At 37.1% G+C, this 15216-nt stretch overlaps 1 protein-coding gene across 1 annotated transcript in view; it reads right to left on the reverse strand.

The window, feature by feature from the left end:
• MACROD2 (mono-ADP ribosylhydrolase 2) overlaps nucleotides 1-15216 on the reverse strand; it is a 1842294-nt gene that overhangs the window by 4933 nt on the left and 1822145 nt on the right. The window contains exons 17-18 of the mRNA XM_084887643.1: nucleotides 5438-5509; nucleotides 2282-2350 (exon numbers count right to left, since the gene is read on the reverse strand). Of these exons, the coding sequence (XP_084743769.1) occupies nucleotides 2289-2350; nucleotides 5438-5509 (134 nt within the window). The 3' untranslated portion in view covers nucleotides 2282-2288. The remainder of the gene's footprint in view (nucleotides 1-2281; nucleotides 2351-5437; nucleotides 5510-15216) is intronic.

Here is a 15216-nt window from a genome sequence, read left to right on the forward strand (position 1 = left end):
TTCCTCATTACTCCTGGTGTCTTTGCTTTTATGTCCGTTGAGCTTTGTGCTTTAAAATATTTTTGTTATAGTTTATCTCTGTATTTGTGTTGAGATGAGGTCTGTATTATTCCCATTGCTTCAGTTACCTATTGCTACATTACAAACAATTCCAAAACTTAGTGGCTATAAAAATCAACTATTTATTATTTCTCATGATTCTATAATTTGGTCTGGCATCAGCTGGGCAGTTTATCTGCTCCAGGTAATATCTACTATTGCCAGAACATCACAGAAGATCTCTGAGTTTCTCTCCACATGGCTTTGTCATTCTATAGATGTGCCTGAGCTTCACACAAGGGTCGGCTGGATTCCAGGAGAGGTCATTCTGAATGAGCAAAAATGGAAGCTACAAGGCCTCTTAATACCCAAACTGGAAGCCACAATACCCTCTGCCTACCATGTTTTTCCATATTTCTGTAGTTTTATAACCATCTCTTTACATGCCCTCAAATACTTATTAAAATTATTTTTACATTTGCAAAATGTTTTATTTATCCTTTGATATGTTCCCTTATTGTTATTTTTTATATCTCTGCTTTTTCACAATTATAAATTATACAACACAAAACACTTTTGCATTATGTCTTTGATCTTTCTAATTCTAATTCAGTTTCTAATTCTAATTCAGTTTCTAATTCTAATTTAGTTTCCTTACAGGTATGATACACAGAACTAAAGGTTAGGTTCTTTCTTCCTATTGAACTGCTAGATAATGCTTACAAACTTAACTGCCTAAATATTTTTGTAGGAATCAATGAAGTTCCTCAGGTCATACTATTCTCTGTGACAACTGTGTTAAAAAACAACACATCACTATTGTTTGAGGAACAATGTGGTGACATCAAAGAATTGGTACTTGGAGTATCTAAACTTCCATTGACCAGCCAAGTGATCCTGTGTGAGCTCCTTCTCTTGCTAGAATTGAGTTTCCTTAAACTAATATTGAACTTTAAGTTTTGACAAAACTTACTCATTAGGGTGAAGATATAAATTGGTGTTTATGGTCAAGGAAAATATTTTGACAGTTATTACAGAAAACAGATTTGCCCTGATACAATATCTGGAAATTGAGCAAACTGGAAAATAATAGTGTCTATAAGAAAAAAAAAAAATCCAGACAAGAAGTCTACAGTTTGGTGCCAACTAAAGGACAAAAGGTAAAGCAACACTGAAGAACTTGTATTTAAAATTTTCAGGTTTAGTCTCACTTCATTACTTTTCAATGGCACTTCTTTACCATATCATTTTTGCAGCTTAGCAAGTTATTTAAAATATATGAATGAGGTTATCAGTAAAAAAAAAAAAAGAAGACATGTTTTAAGACCATGTTTGCATGTGTTTATAATTTTTTAGCAGTCCTCTGCTATACATGCATTATGCAAATACTATTACATCTAGTTTAAATCATGTTCAAGATCATGATGCGTGTGTATTTTCACATGTTCTCAAACATTGTTCTGCTGTGATGCTGGGACTCAAGAGTTTGGTGCTGCAGGGCCTCCTGGGGATACAGAGACCTACTGAGAAGATACAGGCAGTACAGGGTGGTGCTGGAGGCAACAGTGTCTTACACCAGGCAAAGACTTATAGACCACTCATCATTCTAGATATACTTCATTCTCTGCTGAGAGATTTAGTGTGTTGGTCTGGAAAAACTCCTAAGTGTGGCCTGGAGTTTTCTTTGGGAGTTCCCCCAGGCTCATTCAACTCAACAAACCTTTGTGCAGACATAGGTCCACAGGTAGTGATGGGAGAGGTTAGGATATGAGACAGGTTTCTTTCTGCCCAAACACACTCAACAGCCTTTACACATTCCCAAGGGCAAAGCTTTAGTTGTTATGCTTAAAAAAAGATCTACTAAAACAACTCAGCAGGTAAATTCTGGAAAAGCAATACTTCAGAATCAGCTAGAGGCTGCTGAAATAATTTAATCACTCCAGGAGGCCAGGAGGTGAGATGAATGGAAAACCATTTTTTTCTGAGCTGTTGTCGCAGCTCAGAAAACTAGAGTACTGCATGATTTAAATATGCTGTGGCTTTTCTTTCTCTCTGAAAGATGGTAGGCTTCTATGGCAATTTTTGCTCCTTATACTGTGTTATTGGGTATAAAGATTTTAAAAGTTTAGCCTGAACCATGCTGTGGGACTTGGTAGAATTGAGGGAAATCCAATATGCCGTTTACAAATAGTTCCTCTGACCAGTTTAATTAATTAAAAATATCACCACACGGACAACTTACCTATTAGTTAATCTTCTTGCTGACTCTCTGTTGGGTCATTTACACTGTCAACCTGACTATTCATTTCAACTATAACCAGAAAGGAAAACAAAAAGTTTAAATATTTATTAAAACCAAATCTCTTAAATACATTAAAATGGTCTATGACTGGATACTTTTCTGATTTCCTACTTTATACTTGTTTTCAGTCCATTTTCATTCATTTATGATTTTAGGGTAATTCTTGTGGATTTTTACCAAAGAGAAATGGGGAGGGAAGAATTGCCTTTGTACTGAATTGTAGAAGCTAAGTTGTCATTTCATACTAAATTTTTGGGTTGATATTTTGGGTATATGTATTACCATCCTTAGATAAATTTAAAGACATTAATAAATATATAAGAAAACAAAGCAAAAGAGATCATTGATCTGCAGAGAGGCAAGCAGCTCCCTTGGAAGGGGCTATGTCAATAGGCCTCTTTGTTTTGCCATGTTCTCAATTTTGAAATTTGAAGCAGACCTTATAAACCTGCCATTGGGTACAGAGGCAATAGGTTCCATATTAATAGAAAAGCAAAACATCTAACCAGATCACACAGAAATAATAAAACAAAACCTGTGCTTTTATTTCACTGTGTATTGTTCTAGGTGAGCATTTGCATACAAATAGAATTCATAATTACTGGCATTGTCCAGTAGTAACCAAGAGTAGGCATAGCAATCACTTGGGAAATTTTCAAGGGTCATTGGTTTAAATAGGATGATACTTTTAAAGCATCAAAGCCCATATTATAAACTGAGAAACAATACACAAATGGACAATGGCTAGGCTGTATATAACAACAGAATTCTGACTTAAAAACTATGCATCAACCAGCCCAGGCAACCAAACCACAACCTTTGCAACAATTAGCTCAGAATGGTCAGTGACTGCTAGGTTCCATATGCTTGCCCCAACCAGGAAAAGGAAAGTATGTCCCCAAGCCAATCGCCTAAGACATCCCACTTCTACTAAGCCCAGGTTTCCTTTCCTCATGCCAAGAACTTTAGTCAGAGGATGCGTTGAGCCTCCCCTGCCCTTTTTTAAACATTTATTTTTATTGTTGAAAGTATTGCAGATGCCCTCTCTTTCTTCCCACTGACCCCCTTCTAGCCCATCTCTTGCCCCCCCCCCCGCCAGGCTTTCACCACACTATTGTCTATGTCCATGAGTTTTGCATATATGCATATAAGTTCTTTCATGCCTTCCCTCTGAGATTTCATAGTGAAGAACCCGGAAAGTATTCTGCTGAGCAAAACAGAGAAAGACTAGCATAACGATATCACTCATGTGGAATCTAAAGAACAAAATATACTGATGAACAAAATAAATCCAGAGACATAGAACCATGGAGTCTTCCTTTTTGTAAGCTATAAAAGTTCCTCGCTTCCCTGCTTGCCTTTGAGTTGGCCAAACACAAGTGATAATGGCTGTCACTTTGGTACGCTCTGAATAAGTAACCCTTGGGTTTTCTCATTTGGGTAGCCTGTATTTGCACAAAATCAACAACTGAAATAAGTTTTTCTTGTAACTTCAAAGCTTGACTAAAGTAAAATAGCAGCAGATGCTGGTTTTCACTCTCCAAAGAGGTATGAAAGAGGGAATGACATCATGTGGCATCCCCACTCAACTCTCTCTTAAGGAGGAAGGTTTGAAAAGTAGATCTCTTTGGTCTCACCTCACACAAGCCTGGGTTTCTAATGACATGTGAGCTCATTCTAAACCCAGATGTAAACTGGCCAGAGGCAGACATTTTACCTATAGAAAGAGAATAATACAGGGACTTTCAATCCTGGCCTACAAAATTTTTGTAAGTGTGGGGGCATAATAAAATATAGTAGAGTATCCTTTTTCTGTTTCTTCCTCTAACCAATAGTTATTAGTTCCAAAATATTAACAAATGTTTCTATACAAAGCATTCCATGATCGAATGCATTTGGGAAAAGCAACTTTAAACCATGTTAATAAATTAATTTACAGCTGAGACTTGTGAGAACCTGCAATATGCATAGTGAGTCTACAAGAAATCACTAAAACTTAGTACTTCTCACAATTATTTCTCTTTTAGTCAATGATCATTGCATGGTCTTGGTCTTGGTGTCCTTCAGAACATGCTTTGTAAAAATTAGTTATGAACTATATCTATAGAGGCAAAACCAGGCTGGGCAAGTTTTGTTCAAATGAGCATGACTAACATGTGGTAGCTTTTAATGGATAGAGCTAGTATTTAAAAACATTATTTTTCCAGATGATGTTTGCTCATGAGTGAAAAATCAGTTTGTGAAAAAGGGCCTATAGCAGGAGGGAATACCCAGTACTATGGGAAACTCTATGTAAAACCACCAAGTAACTTCTACCCAGTAGCTGAATTTTTTCCAAGGTCATTTATTGACTCAAAGTAATTTGCAAGTAACTCAAACAGCAAGATGCATATAAACAGTTGAACACTGATCAATTCTGTTTCTCCTAAGCTCTGTGGGGCAGTGAAATGAAATATTTATTAAACCTTGTGTGTTCAAACAGTAGTTGTTTCTTCTGCAAGTAATGACCTTACAAAGGGTCCGCAGCAGGAGTTGAGGGTATGGTTGCATTTCAGAGGCTCCAATCTTCAGATGCTTTCAAAATGAGATGTGAAAAAACGGTTTTTGTAAATGTATTTCTAGGGTGCTTTTAAAGACAGTACATATTTGGCCAAGTCATTGGATGTGATGCAGTGAGATAAAGTAATAAAAGTTCAATAATGACCTTGGCCCAAGCTCAAGCCAAACCTCCAGAGTGGTAACAGGGGTAACAGGGGTATCAGGGGTAACAGTGGAACAAGCATTTTTTCAAAAGTAAGTGATGCTTCTGTAAAGTTCACCAGCTCAACTTCCTGTAATCCAGGCTAGCCGTGGAATTACCCAGCATGGCCTCATGATTCAACTGAGGCACATGCTATTTTTTTTTTAACTTAGAGTCAGTGTTTAAAGAAGGCTGCCAATTTTATTAGTTCCTAGTAGAAAGTGGTTTTTGAACTTGATTTTGTTCTAACGAAATATGTTAATTCATGGAATAGTGAGCTCCCTTAATCCTAGGTTACACACAGAAAATGTGCCACATTTGTAGACTGCCTGAGCTCAGAGCGCTTAGGACCTTACCATCAGGACTTGCAGAGTTGTCTGTGTCACAGGAGCCTTCGCTTTTTACAGGAACTCTTAGCGTGTCCTCACCTTGAGGAAAGAGTGAAAGAAGACAGTCCCTTGATTAACAGGGAATTAAAGGTGTCTGACTGCCAATTGTTCTGTCACCCTCCACTGCCCTCTCAATTTAAAAATGTTCCTGGGACTTACCTTCTTTTATAGAAAAAGTTAAACAAGAAAATAGTAGTTTGAGCTGTTGGAATACTGTAGTGCTACCATCCTGTAAATCCTTCAATCTGTGAGATAATCACATCTATACATACATGACTTTTAAAATTAGAAATCTGGCGGCATGAAAGCAGGGAAACTTGGTTTAATCAGAACAACCTGCAATTTAAATTTAGGAAAATTTGTATATTGGTGTGTTTATGTAGCTTAACCTTTGAAGAGAGAAAAGAAAACCTACTTTGCCTTAGGCTTGCCTGAATGAAGAAAGAGTCATTCCCCTGGCAATGAGTTTCTTGTTTAAACACAAATGAATGGCTTAGTTGCTGCCCTAGGAGTCTGCTCGGAGGCTGCCATTTTGGATTGCCAAGAGTCCAGTCTTTAATTTCCATTGTGATTATTCTCTATTTGCGCAGCTTCTAAGGCTTGTCATCTACTCACTGTGACTGAACTGTATCATGTGCTTAAATATAGTAATAAGGAATTTTTTTTAATTGTGAGAAATTTCCCAGATAGTCAATATCCACTTATTTCTTTAGTTAAGTATCTATTATGTTTTCATAACTTGAAGAGCCAGAGCATTTGAAAATACAAATACATATGCAGTGAGCTGGAAAATCCATATTTTCAGTTTTAATTATTTCTGTAATTTTTTAAACAAGATTAAATTCATGTTTATTACATGAGTGCTTGTTGAGCCTGCAGTGCAGTAAACTTTGTGTGCCTGTAGGTGAGAATGAAGCAAGGTTGAAAAAAAAATAGTTTATAATTTCTTCAGAGGAAAACACCTTCAAAGATGAAACTTGCACTTTTGTAATGATTTACTGAATAGAGAAGTATGACTCAAAGGTAACCCATCTCTGAGTCTGGCTGGACGGATGTAGTTTTGGAAGACATACAAAAGAAGCAAGTTTGAGGAAGGTAAAGAAAGCCATTTTAGACTTGAAATCTGAAGTGCTGGGTCTATGTGGAAATGCCAAATAAGCTTTTGCATCCAGTGATGAGGAAGAGAATGATGAATTAGACATGCATGTATTTTGAAGACATAAATATAGAAGTAACCCTGATGATCTTAGAGAAGTCAGAAGGAGGATAACACAGGAAGAAATGAAAAGACTCAATAGGCTTCCAAGCCCTTCAAGGACAATATAAAAGTAACTGTGTCCATGAGTTCTTTTCATTAGTTCTGGGGCTGAGGAAGAAAAAACAAAACGTACGACTTCCAACTGGACTTAACACTATTATATCCTTTCTCACTTTGTCAATTCTAGAAAGTGGACCATTTTTCAATTTTTTATCAACACATTCTTTAAAGACATAATCACAGGGGGGGAAAATGGTGGATTTCCCTAAGCCTGGGAAGAGAAAAATATTTGCTAAGTATGTTTGAAAACACAGAAGTAATATCCCCAAAATGGAACTATTTTACTTTATATAAATATAGTAAATTGTGGGTAGAAAAAATACCATAAGCAATGTTCAAAAAAAGAAAGGTTATAAATTGAAAATATTTATACCCTTTATCATTGACATCTTTAATACATAAAGGACTCTAAAATAGAGATGAAGCTGAAACTGGTTTGGCTCAATGGATAGAGTGTCGGCTTGGGGACTGAAGGGTCCCGGGTTCGATTCTGGTCAAGGGCATGTACCTTGGTTGTGGGCATATCCCCAGTAGGGGGTGTGCAAGAGGCAGCTGATCAATGACTCTCTCTCACTGATGTTTCTAACTCTCTATCTCTCTCCCTTCCTCTCTGTAAAAAAATCTAACTCTCTATCTCTCTTGTAAAAAATCAATAAAATAAAAAAAGAGTAGTGATTCCCTTAAAAAATAATTAATAAAATAAAATAAAATAGAGATGAAAAAGATAAAGAATATGATAGAAAAAAATTACAACAGTTCATTTAAAATTTTTTTTAAATGGCATGTAGTCATGTGAAAAGATGATTCACTTTGCTAATAAAGAAGGAAATGCAAACTGAAATCACATTAAGGAAGGAATTTCTGCCTAAGGTAGAATACTATGATGTAGCCTAACCCTTATACCAAGAACAGCTGGAAACAAGGAAAATCTTATCTAATAAAAGAGTAATATGCAGATTGACCATCACTCAAACACACAAGATGGCTGCCCCCATGTGGTCAAATATCCTGCCCCCATGTGGACACAAGATGGCCAGAGGGCAGTTGAGAGGGACCAGGCCATCAAGGGAAGGCAGTTGGGGATGATCAACCCTGCAGGGGAGGGCAGTTAGGGATGACAAGGCCAGCAGAGGAGGGAAGTTGTGGGTAAACAGGCTGGAAGGGAGCAGTTAGGCATCAATCAGGCTGGCATGGGAGAGGTTAGGGGGTGATCAGGCTGGCAGGCAGAAGCGGTTAGGGGCAATCAGGAAGGCAGACAGGCGAGCAGTTGGGAGCCAGTAGTCCTGGATTGTGAGAGGGATGTCCAACTGCCCGACTAATTGGGCAGTTGGACATCCCTCAAGGGGTCCCAGATTGGAGAGGGTGCAGGCTGGGCTGCAGGACACACACCCCTTTATGCACGAATTTCATGCACTGGGCCTCTAGTATTATATAAGCCCTTATTTTAAGGCACCCAAGTTCACAAAGTTCAGAGGTGCAACATAGTCTGACATTCTACATATGCCAAGTTGAACAGAGCCTCTAGAAGTCTTAAGAGTTTGGAGGGGTAAAAATAGGAGGGAGAGACAAAACTTGGAGGTCAGAACTTGCCAAGGAAAAGGTGCTCTGATAAGTACCTCTTAATTTTCTGTGGAGTCTACTGATGGGTGAGCTCTGGGGACATGGATGAACTTGCAATAAACCAGCTCTTTAAAAAAAGTGCAGTCCATCAGATTGCTGTGTTGGGCAGTTTTGTGTCCATTAGTTAGCTCCTCTCTTGCTGGCCTCAACTTAGAAGAACAGGGTCTTTGAAATATTATACTTTGCACTTTTCCTTTTCTACCTTCAACTAACCAAGCAGAGATCTCACCTGTTACCTTTTCTCTACAAGGCCTTGCACTGTTGGTGCCTTTCATTTCAGGCCTGGATGCAGCTGCTGCTGCTTGGGGCAGAGATAAAGAAAATGTCTTCTGTAGGTTGCTCAATGAATAATGAGGATCAGAATAAAGGTCTCTGAACAGCTTCAAAACAAAAATAAAAACACCATACCCCCCCCCCCCCAAAAAAAAAACCCACACAGAAAAAAACACACAAAACAAACAAAAAACAAACATAAAACAACCCAAACTCCCAAACTGAAGTCCAATTTTTAACCAATTCAGTTCCTAATTTTATGATATTCTCTGCTCTGTCTCACCTGCTTTTCAGAAGAAAAATACATCCTATTTTGGAAAAAAATTAAACAACTCAGAGTCTCAAATTATCACTACAATATTTTACACAAAGTGTCCAGCATTTAAAAAATTACATGGCATTCCAGAAGAATAAGAATGAATCACTGAAAATCAAGAGAATAAGACAACAGATAGACATAATAGAGATCCAGCTATAGACACAACTTTAAATTTATGATTAATGTATTTAAGAATTAAATGCCAAATGGGAACATTTTCAAGGCAAAGAAGTTGGTCAGATTACTGGAGACTATTAAAAAAATCAGATGTAAATTCTGAAACTAAAAAAAATATACAATAATTGAAGCTAAACATTTTAATAGGTAGATTTGGCAGCAATTAAAAATAGGCTAAAGAAGGTATTAGTAAAAGCTAGTTTAAAAGAAAAATAAAGAGTAAAGTATAGTTGAAAAATTATGGCTGATAATTCTCTCTGAATTACTGGAAGATGTCAAATCACTGTTTTAAAAGTTATGATCCATAAGCAGAATTAATACAAAGCAATCTCACTTAGGCCAATTTATGTAAAATTGCTGTAAGTAAAAAAAAATAATGTAAAATTATTCATAAATAAAAATCCATTAATTTCTAAATAGTAACAATAGGACCTAAGGATGACTTCTCAACAGAAATAATGGAAACCAGAGACAATGCAATGACATTTCAAAATGCTTAAAGAAAAAAATCTTCAATATAAAATGTTGTACCTAATAAAAACTTCTTTCAAATTGTAATTTAAAGAAAAAACACTTTTAGGGAAAAAGGTGAAATTGGTTCTCAGAAGACCTATTCTGAAGAAATAGTTTTCACCATACTAAAAAATAAATTCTGGATAGATTATAAAACTAACTGTGAAAGGTAAGATAGAAAAAGTCTTCACATCATTAGGCAAACATTTCTTACATAGAAAAAGAAAGCACTAACCATTAGGGAAAGCCTGGCAATCTGGAAAATGTTAATCAGTATCATTAGTTTATCAAAACACACCATTAAGAGAATGCAAATAAGCCAGTGGAAGAATATATATATATATATATATACATATATATATATATATATATATATATATAATATAGTTCATTTACAAAGGATTCTGAACTAATACATTAAAAAAGTCAATATATGAAATAACAGAAAACACAGGAAACAACAGAAAAAAACAAGACACAAACAGATATGTCACAGAAGAGGATATCCTGGTTGGCCACTTAATTTTTTGAATGAGTTTTACCAAATCTCATAGTATTTAAAAGCCTTGGCTTTTTCATTATTAAAATGACTATAAAATGGTCTAACTCCTTGTCTAACTCTCTGGGAAAGAAAAAGAGAAATGATAGACATTTATTACTTTGGTATGTGTGGAACTGGTATTACCCTAACAGTTTCTCTCCTGCTGAGCAATGCAACTGAGTGTCTCAGAGAAATGATTCTATTTCCCATAGACAACAGAATCTGATCAAAACAAAAATTGCCTCTACAGCCTATTTATTCCAGTTTGTCTGTCCCTTCCCCCATTTTGATTACTGCTGCTTGAAACACAGACAAGAGGTGTATTTTAGGGCTCCTACCAGGAGATAAAAGATACTAAAATAGAAGGAGTCTGGGACGTTCAGTACCATTTTAATTGTAATTCACCTACTGCACTGTCTTCCTCAAAGCCTTGATTATATTAATCCTTTGTAGGTCAGTTGCATTACATAAAAAGGAATAAATGAAGCAGGTCTCATCACAAAGAAAAGATACTGAGATGCATAAAGAATGCAGTTAACCAGATTTGTAAATACATAAACACTGAGAGATGTTAAATAGAGGGACCTTCACGTTTTTTGTTTGAGATTTGTGTTGGCAATACATTCCATTCAACAAATGGAATAACAAACAATTATTTCTCAGAATGTGAGTTTTGTAGGTGTCATGACAGCTAAATCTGGGTTCAACATTAATAAATTAAAGTGGTGTTTACTAAAGCAAACACTCTTGAACCATCTTCAAAAGTTTTGTCATATATATGTTACAACTTTACTATTAATGTTAAATTAGGTTATTTTTCAGAAATGTTCTCTTCCTATCTTCTATCCCTATGGGGATCCACTGTCCCTTGGCATTGGTTGGCCATGGAATTTGCTTTGGCCAATGGGATATTAGCAGAAGTGAGTCAAACAGAACCTTGAAATGAATTTGTAGAGTTGAGGCCTTTTACCCCAGGAAGAATAAGTTTGCAGGAGCAGTAGATCTAAGGACAATAAAACATGAACTCAACTCACAGCCTGACCTCCTTTCTGGCTGAGATGATGTGGTTGATCCTCACATGCATGAACAAAAGTATAGATGACTGTTCTAAGCTAGGGGTGTCGAACTCAATCAGAGAAGGGGCCAAAATCTAAAATCCAGCCTAAATCGCGGGCCGAATGGTTTACTGAACAGTCATAAACTGACAATGTCATAAACTGACAGCGGAGTGCAGTGATGACAGCGTGGTGCGGGCCACATTGCAAGGCCTGGCGGGCTGGATTTGGCCCGCGGGCCTTGTGTTTGACATATGTGTCTAAGCCCCAGAGATTAAAGATGGTTTGTTATACAGCATTATTGGGCGATAGCTAAAGCATTTAATACATTTTTAATGGATTCAACCTTAATATTGCTTCTTAATTTTGTCCCATAGCAATTATAGTTATAAATCATGAACTTGATTTGTGTCTAATTTATAACACATGATAGTAAATGTTAATTTCTACATAATCAAAAATTGTCTTTAGAATTATAGATGGTGCATGTATGAAACTTTAAGAAATACCAAATTAATGTATACAGGTAAGAAATTTCTTAACAAGCTAAACTTTGCTGACTTCATAATGGTACTGAAATGTAGGATAAGTGGTGTTAAGAGTTTATGGCATTTGCCACAATCATTTAAATTATAAGCTCAATTGGAAGAAGGCTATTATTCCACATGCATAAACATTGATTTATGTTATTTTGAAGCTACTGATAGAGGAGATGAGCTCTATTAGACCTTGCTTTACCTTAGACTGCTAAGTTCACTTTCTAGGTGTAGAATTCAAGGAAGAACAGACTGTTAATGGAAATAAGGTATTTCCCCACAATCTCCTCTTTAGAGTCAAGTCACCAACACTACTTAAAATTATCTTAAAAGTCACTCTTCTCATTGTTGTGGTTACAGTAGCCAGGAACTAAATATATTTAATCTCACAAAGAAAATTCCAATTGTTGGTAGTGGCATGGGCTTACTTATTTATATAGCTGGTTCAGTGGCATACAGGTTTCATAGCCAGGGGTTTTATGATAATACTAGTGGTCTGGTGCACAAATTCATGCACATTTAAAGGAAATTAATTAGAAGAAATATTTCAATATTGCTATTAGCCCTTTCTCTATAATATAGTGTCACAATGGACAATGACAGATCAAAAAACATGTGTCATGGATGCAAGAGTCAACTTAGCCTTTTATAGATATAGAATAAATTTGCTTAATTATATCTGCTTTCTGATTTAGCTAAACTTTTTCCAGCCCAGTGAAGCACCCCAACTTCTCTTTTAGGTAATTGTGAGCAACACAGCAGTAAATATCAACACAAAACAGATTATTATTGATCTACAATAATAGATCACACAGAGAGAACAAAGGGTAAAATATTTAACTGCAGCAGTGTTTGACTATATTATTCACAGTGAGAAAACTTTAAGTCATTTTCAATGTCCATCATTTCTTCTTTTTAGTCAGGTCAAGTTTCTAAGCTTTCTAAATCTCCATTTTCTGGATAATAAAAAGAAAATATGATTCCATCGAGTCTTCTATCTACCTACTCCATGACTTCTGTGAGGATTAAATGAGATAAGGCACATGAAAACACTTCACAGACTTTTGGTTATAGTGTGAAATGTTTCCACCTGGCTATAAAGCAAGTCGTGTTCTTCAGCTGAAGAAATTGAAGGAGGCTAGTTGCTAGGGAGAGGAAGTTGGGCATTGCTATCTGACATTATTACCCAGGCAATCAGACATTTAGCATACTAGCCTTATGTATAAATAGATATAAGCATGCAAGGGGTGGACACTTACTCATGGGAAAATTCATCTAACATGAATGGAGGCAAAATAAATCAGGCAGCCTTTAACAAACATTACCACCCATTCTCCTTACAACAAATGCCAGAAGTCTAGCCACTATCCATTTTTTGTCTCCATTGAATATGCCTTTGTTTTGGTTTTGTAATCTTGTTTCCTATTGAGCAGGCTAGAGTCCAAGCCTCAGGACTGCGCATTTCAAGCCATCTTCCTTATAAGTGTCACTACCGGTGTCAAAGGATGGATTGTAATTCTTTAGAGCTGGTTTCAAATCCAAGCTCTGGATTTCTGTTTGTGTGATTGCGGACAAGTCCTGCTCCCATCCAGACTCTCAGTTTTTTCACTTATGGATGGAAGTAATGATGTATCCCTCATAACACTTGAGGATCAAAAGAGTTAATAACTGACTACAATGACTCTTGATTAATATTTATTGGCTGAGAGAAACAAGTTTAATAACTACTGAATATTTTTTTCATCACTGACGCTTACAGACACAAACTTAGCTGAATCACCTTGTTGTATCATTCAATAATTTATTACATTTCTTTCCTCTCTGGTATCATTCATTCATTCAAACCACCAGCATATATATGTTGAGTCCCTGCTATGTATGAAGCTCAATAAAAAGAACTGAATGAAGTAGAGGTCTGGCTTAGTTGGATTAAATCTCAGAGGAGAAAGCACTGTTGTCATTTAAAATAAGTATCTATACTAATAAAAGGGTAGTATGCTCATTAGACCAGATGTCTTCTGGAGGACCTTCTAGACGAACTTCCTGACAAAGCTGCCTTAGCTGCCAGGGAGAGAGGTCCTGGCAGCCCTGGAGGCTGCTAGGAGAGTGATGGCCTGGAAGCCACTGTGGCTGCTAGGCCTGGAGAGAGCCACGGCCATCCAGAAGTCCTGCCTCTGCATGTGAGCTGTACAGGAAACACCTTTTCTGACCATTCATTGACTAAGCCTGTGGTATACCACTCGTTTGGGTAATAAGAATCCAAGAAGGTGGCCGAAACCGGTTTGGCTCAGTGGATAGAGCATCAGCCTGCGGACTGAGAGGTCCAAGGTTCGATTCCGATCAAGGGAGTTTACCTTGGTTGTGGGCACATCCCCATTGGGGAGTGTGCAGGAGGCAGCTGATCGATGTTTCTCTCTCAGTGATGTTTCTAGCTCTCTATCCCTCTCTCTTTTCCTCTCTGTAAAAAAAAATCAATAAAATATATATTAAAAAAAAAAGAATACAAGAAGGTGATGTAGGGTTTTTCCACATCACTCCTGGAGGAAAAAATGGAAGTCTGCTGCTGAAGGGGCTAAGAAATGTCATATCCTGCCCTAGCCAGTTTGGCTCAGTGGATAGAGCCTTAGCTTGCCAACAGCAGGGTCCAGGTTCGATTTTGGTCAAGGGCATATATATAGGTTGCAGGCTCCTCCCTGGCCAAGGCCCAGGTCAGGACTCATGCAGGAAGCAACTGATTGATGTATCCTTCTCACATTGATGTTTCTTTCTTTTCCTCTCTCTTCCTAGTTCTCTAAAAATCAATGGGAAAATATCCTCAGGTGAATATTGAAAGAAAGAAAGAAAGAAAGAAAGAAAGAAAGAAAGAAAGAAAGAAAGAAAGAAATGTCATATCCTATGAAAGAGACATCTTGAAAATGCCTAAAGAAAGTTTTCATTTTTATTTTATTTTATTTTATTTTTTTGTGGTGAAGGGACTTGGAGTTCATGTTGATAAAAATATCTTGGTGGCTGCAAGGGTTGAGGGCTGGCAGCTGCAGCAGCTGGCAGTGGCAGCAGCAGTGGGGTGATGGGGGCAGTGTCTTCCCCTGATCATCCAGTTGCCTTCCATGGGGGGCTTGCCTAAGTTGTCAGTAGGATATCCCCTGAGGGCTCCTTCCTGGACTGTGAGAGGGGGAAGGCTGGGCTGAGGGAACCCCTCCCTCCCCAGTGCATGAATTTTTGTGCACTGGGCCTTTAGTCAAAAATCAAATGCTACATATTTATCTCTTTCTGGCTTTGGAACAAGCCTTGTTCATTGCAATTTACTAAAGGTAAGTTGGTTCAAAGTCTTCCATAAAAAAACCAACAACCAAATTTCTTTTATTCTTTAAGTTTTTGGTTGGAAATGAGAGGT

This window comes from Pipistrellus hanaki (assembly GCF_964339955.1).
Source record: "Pipistrellus hanaki genome assembly, chromosome: 6".
NCBI lineage: Eukaryota > Metazoa > Chordata > Mammalia > Chiroptera > Vespertilionidae > Pipistrellus > Pipistrellus hanaki.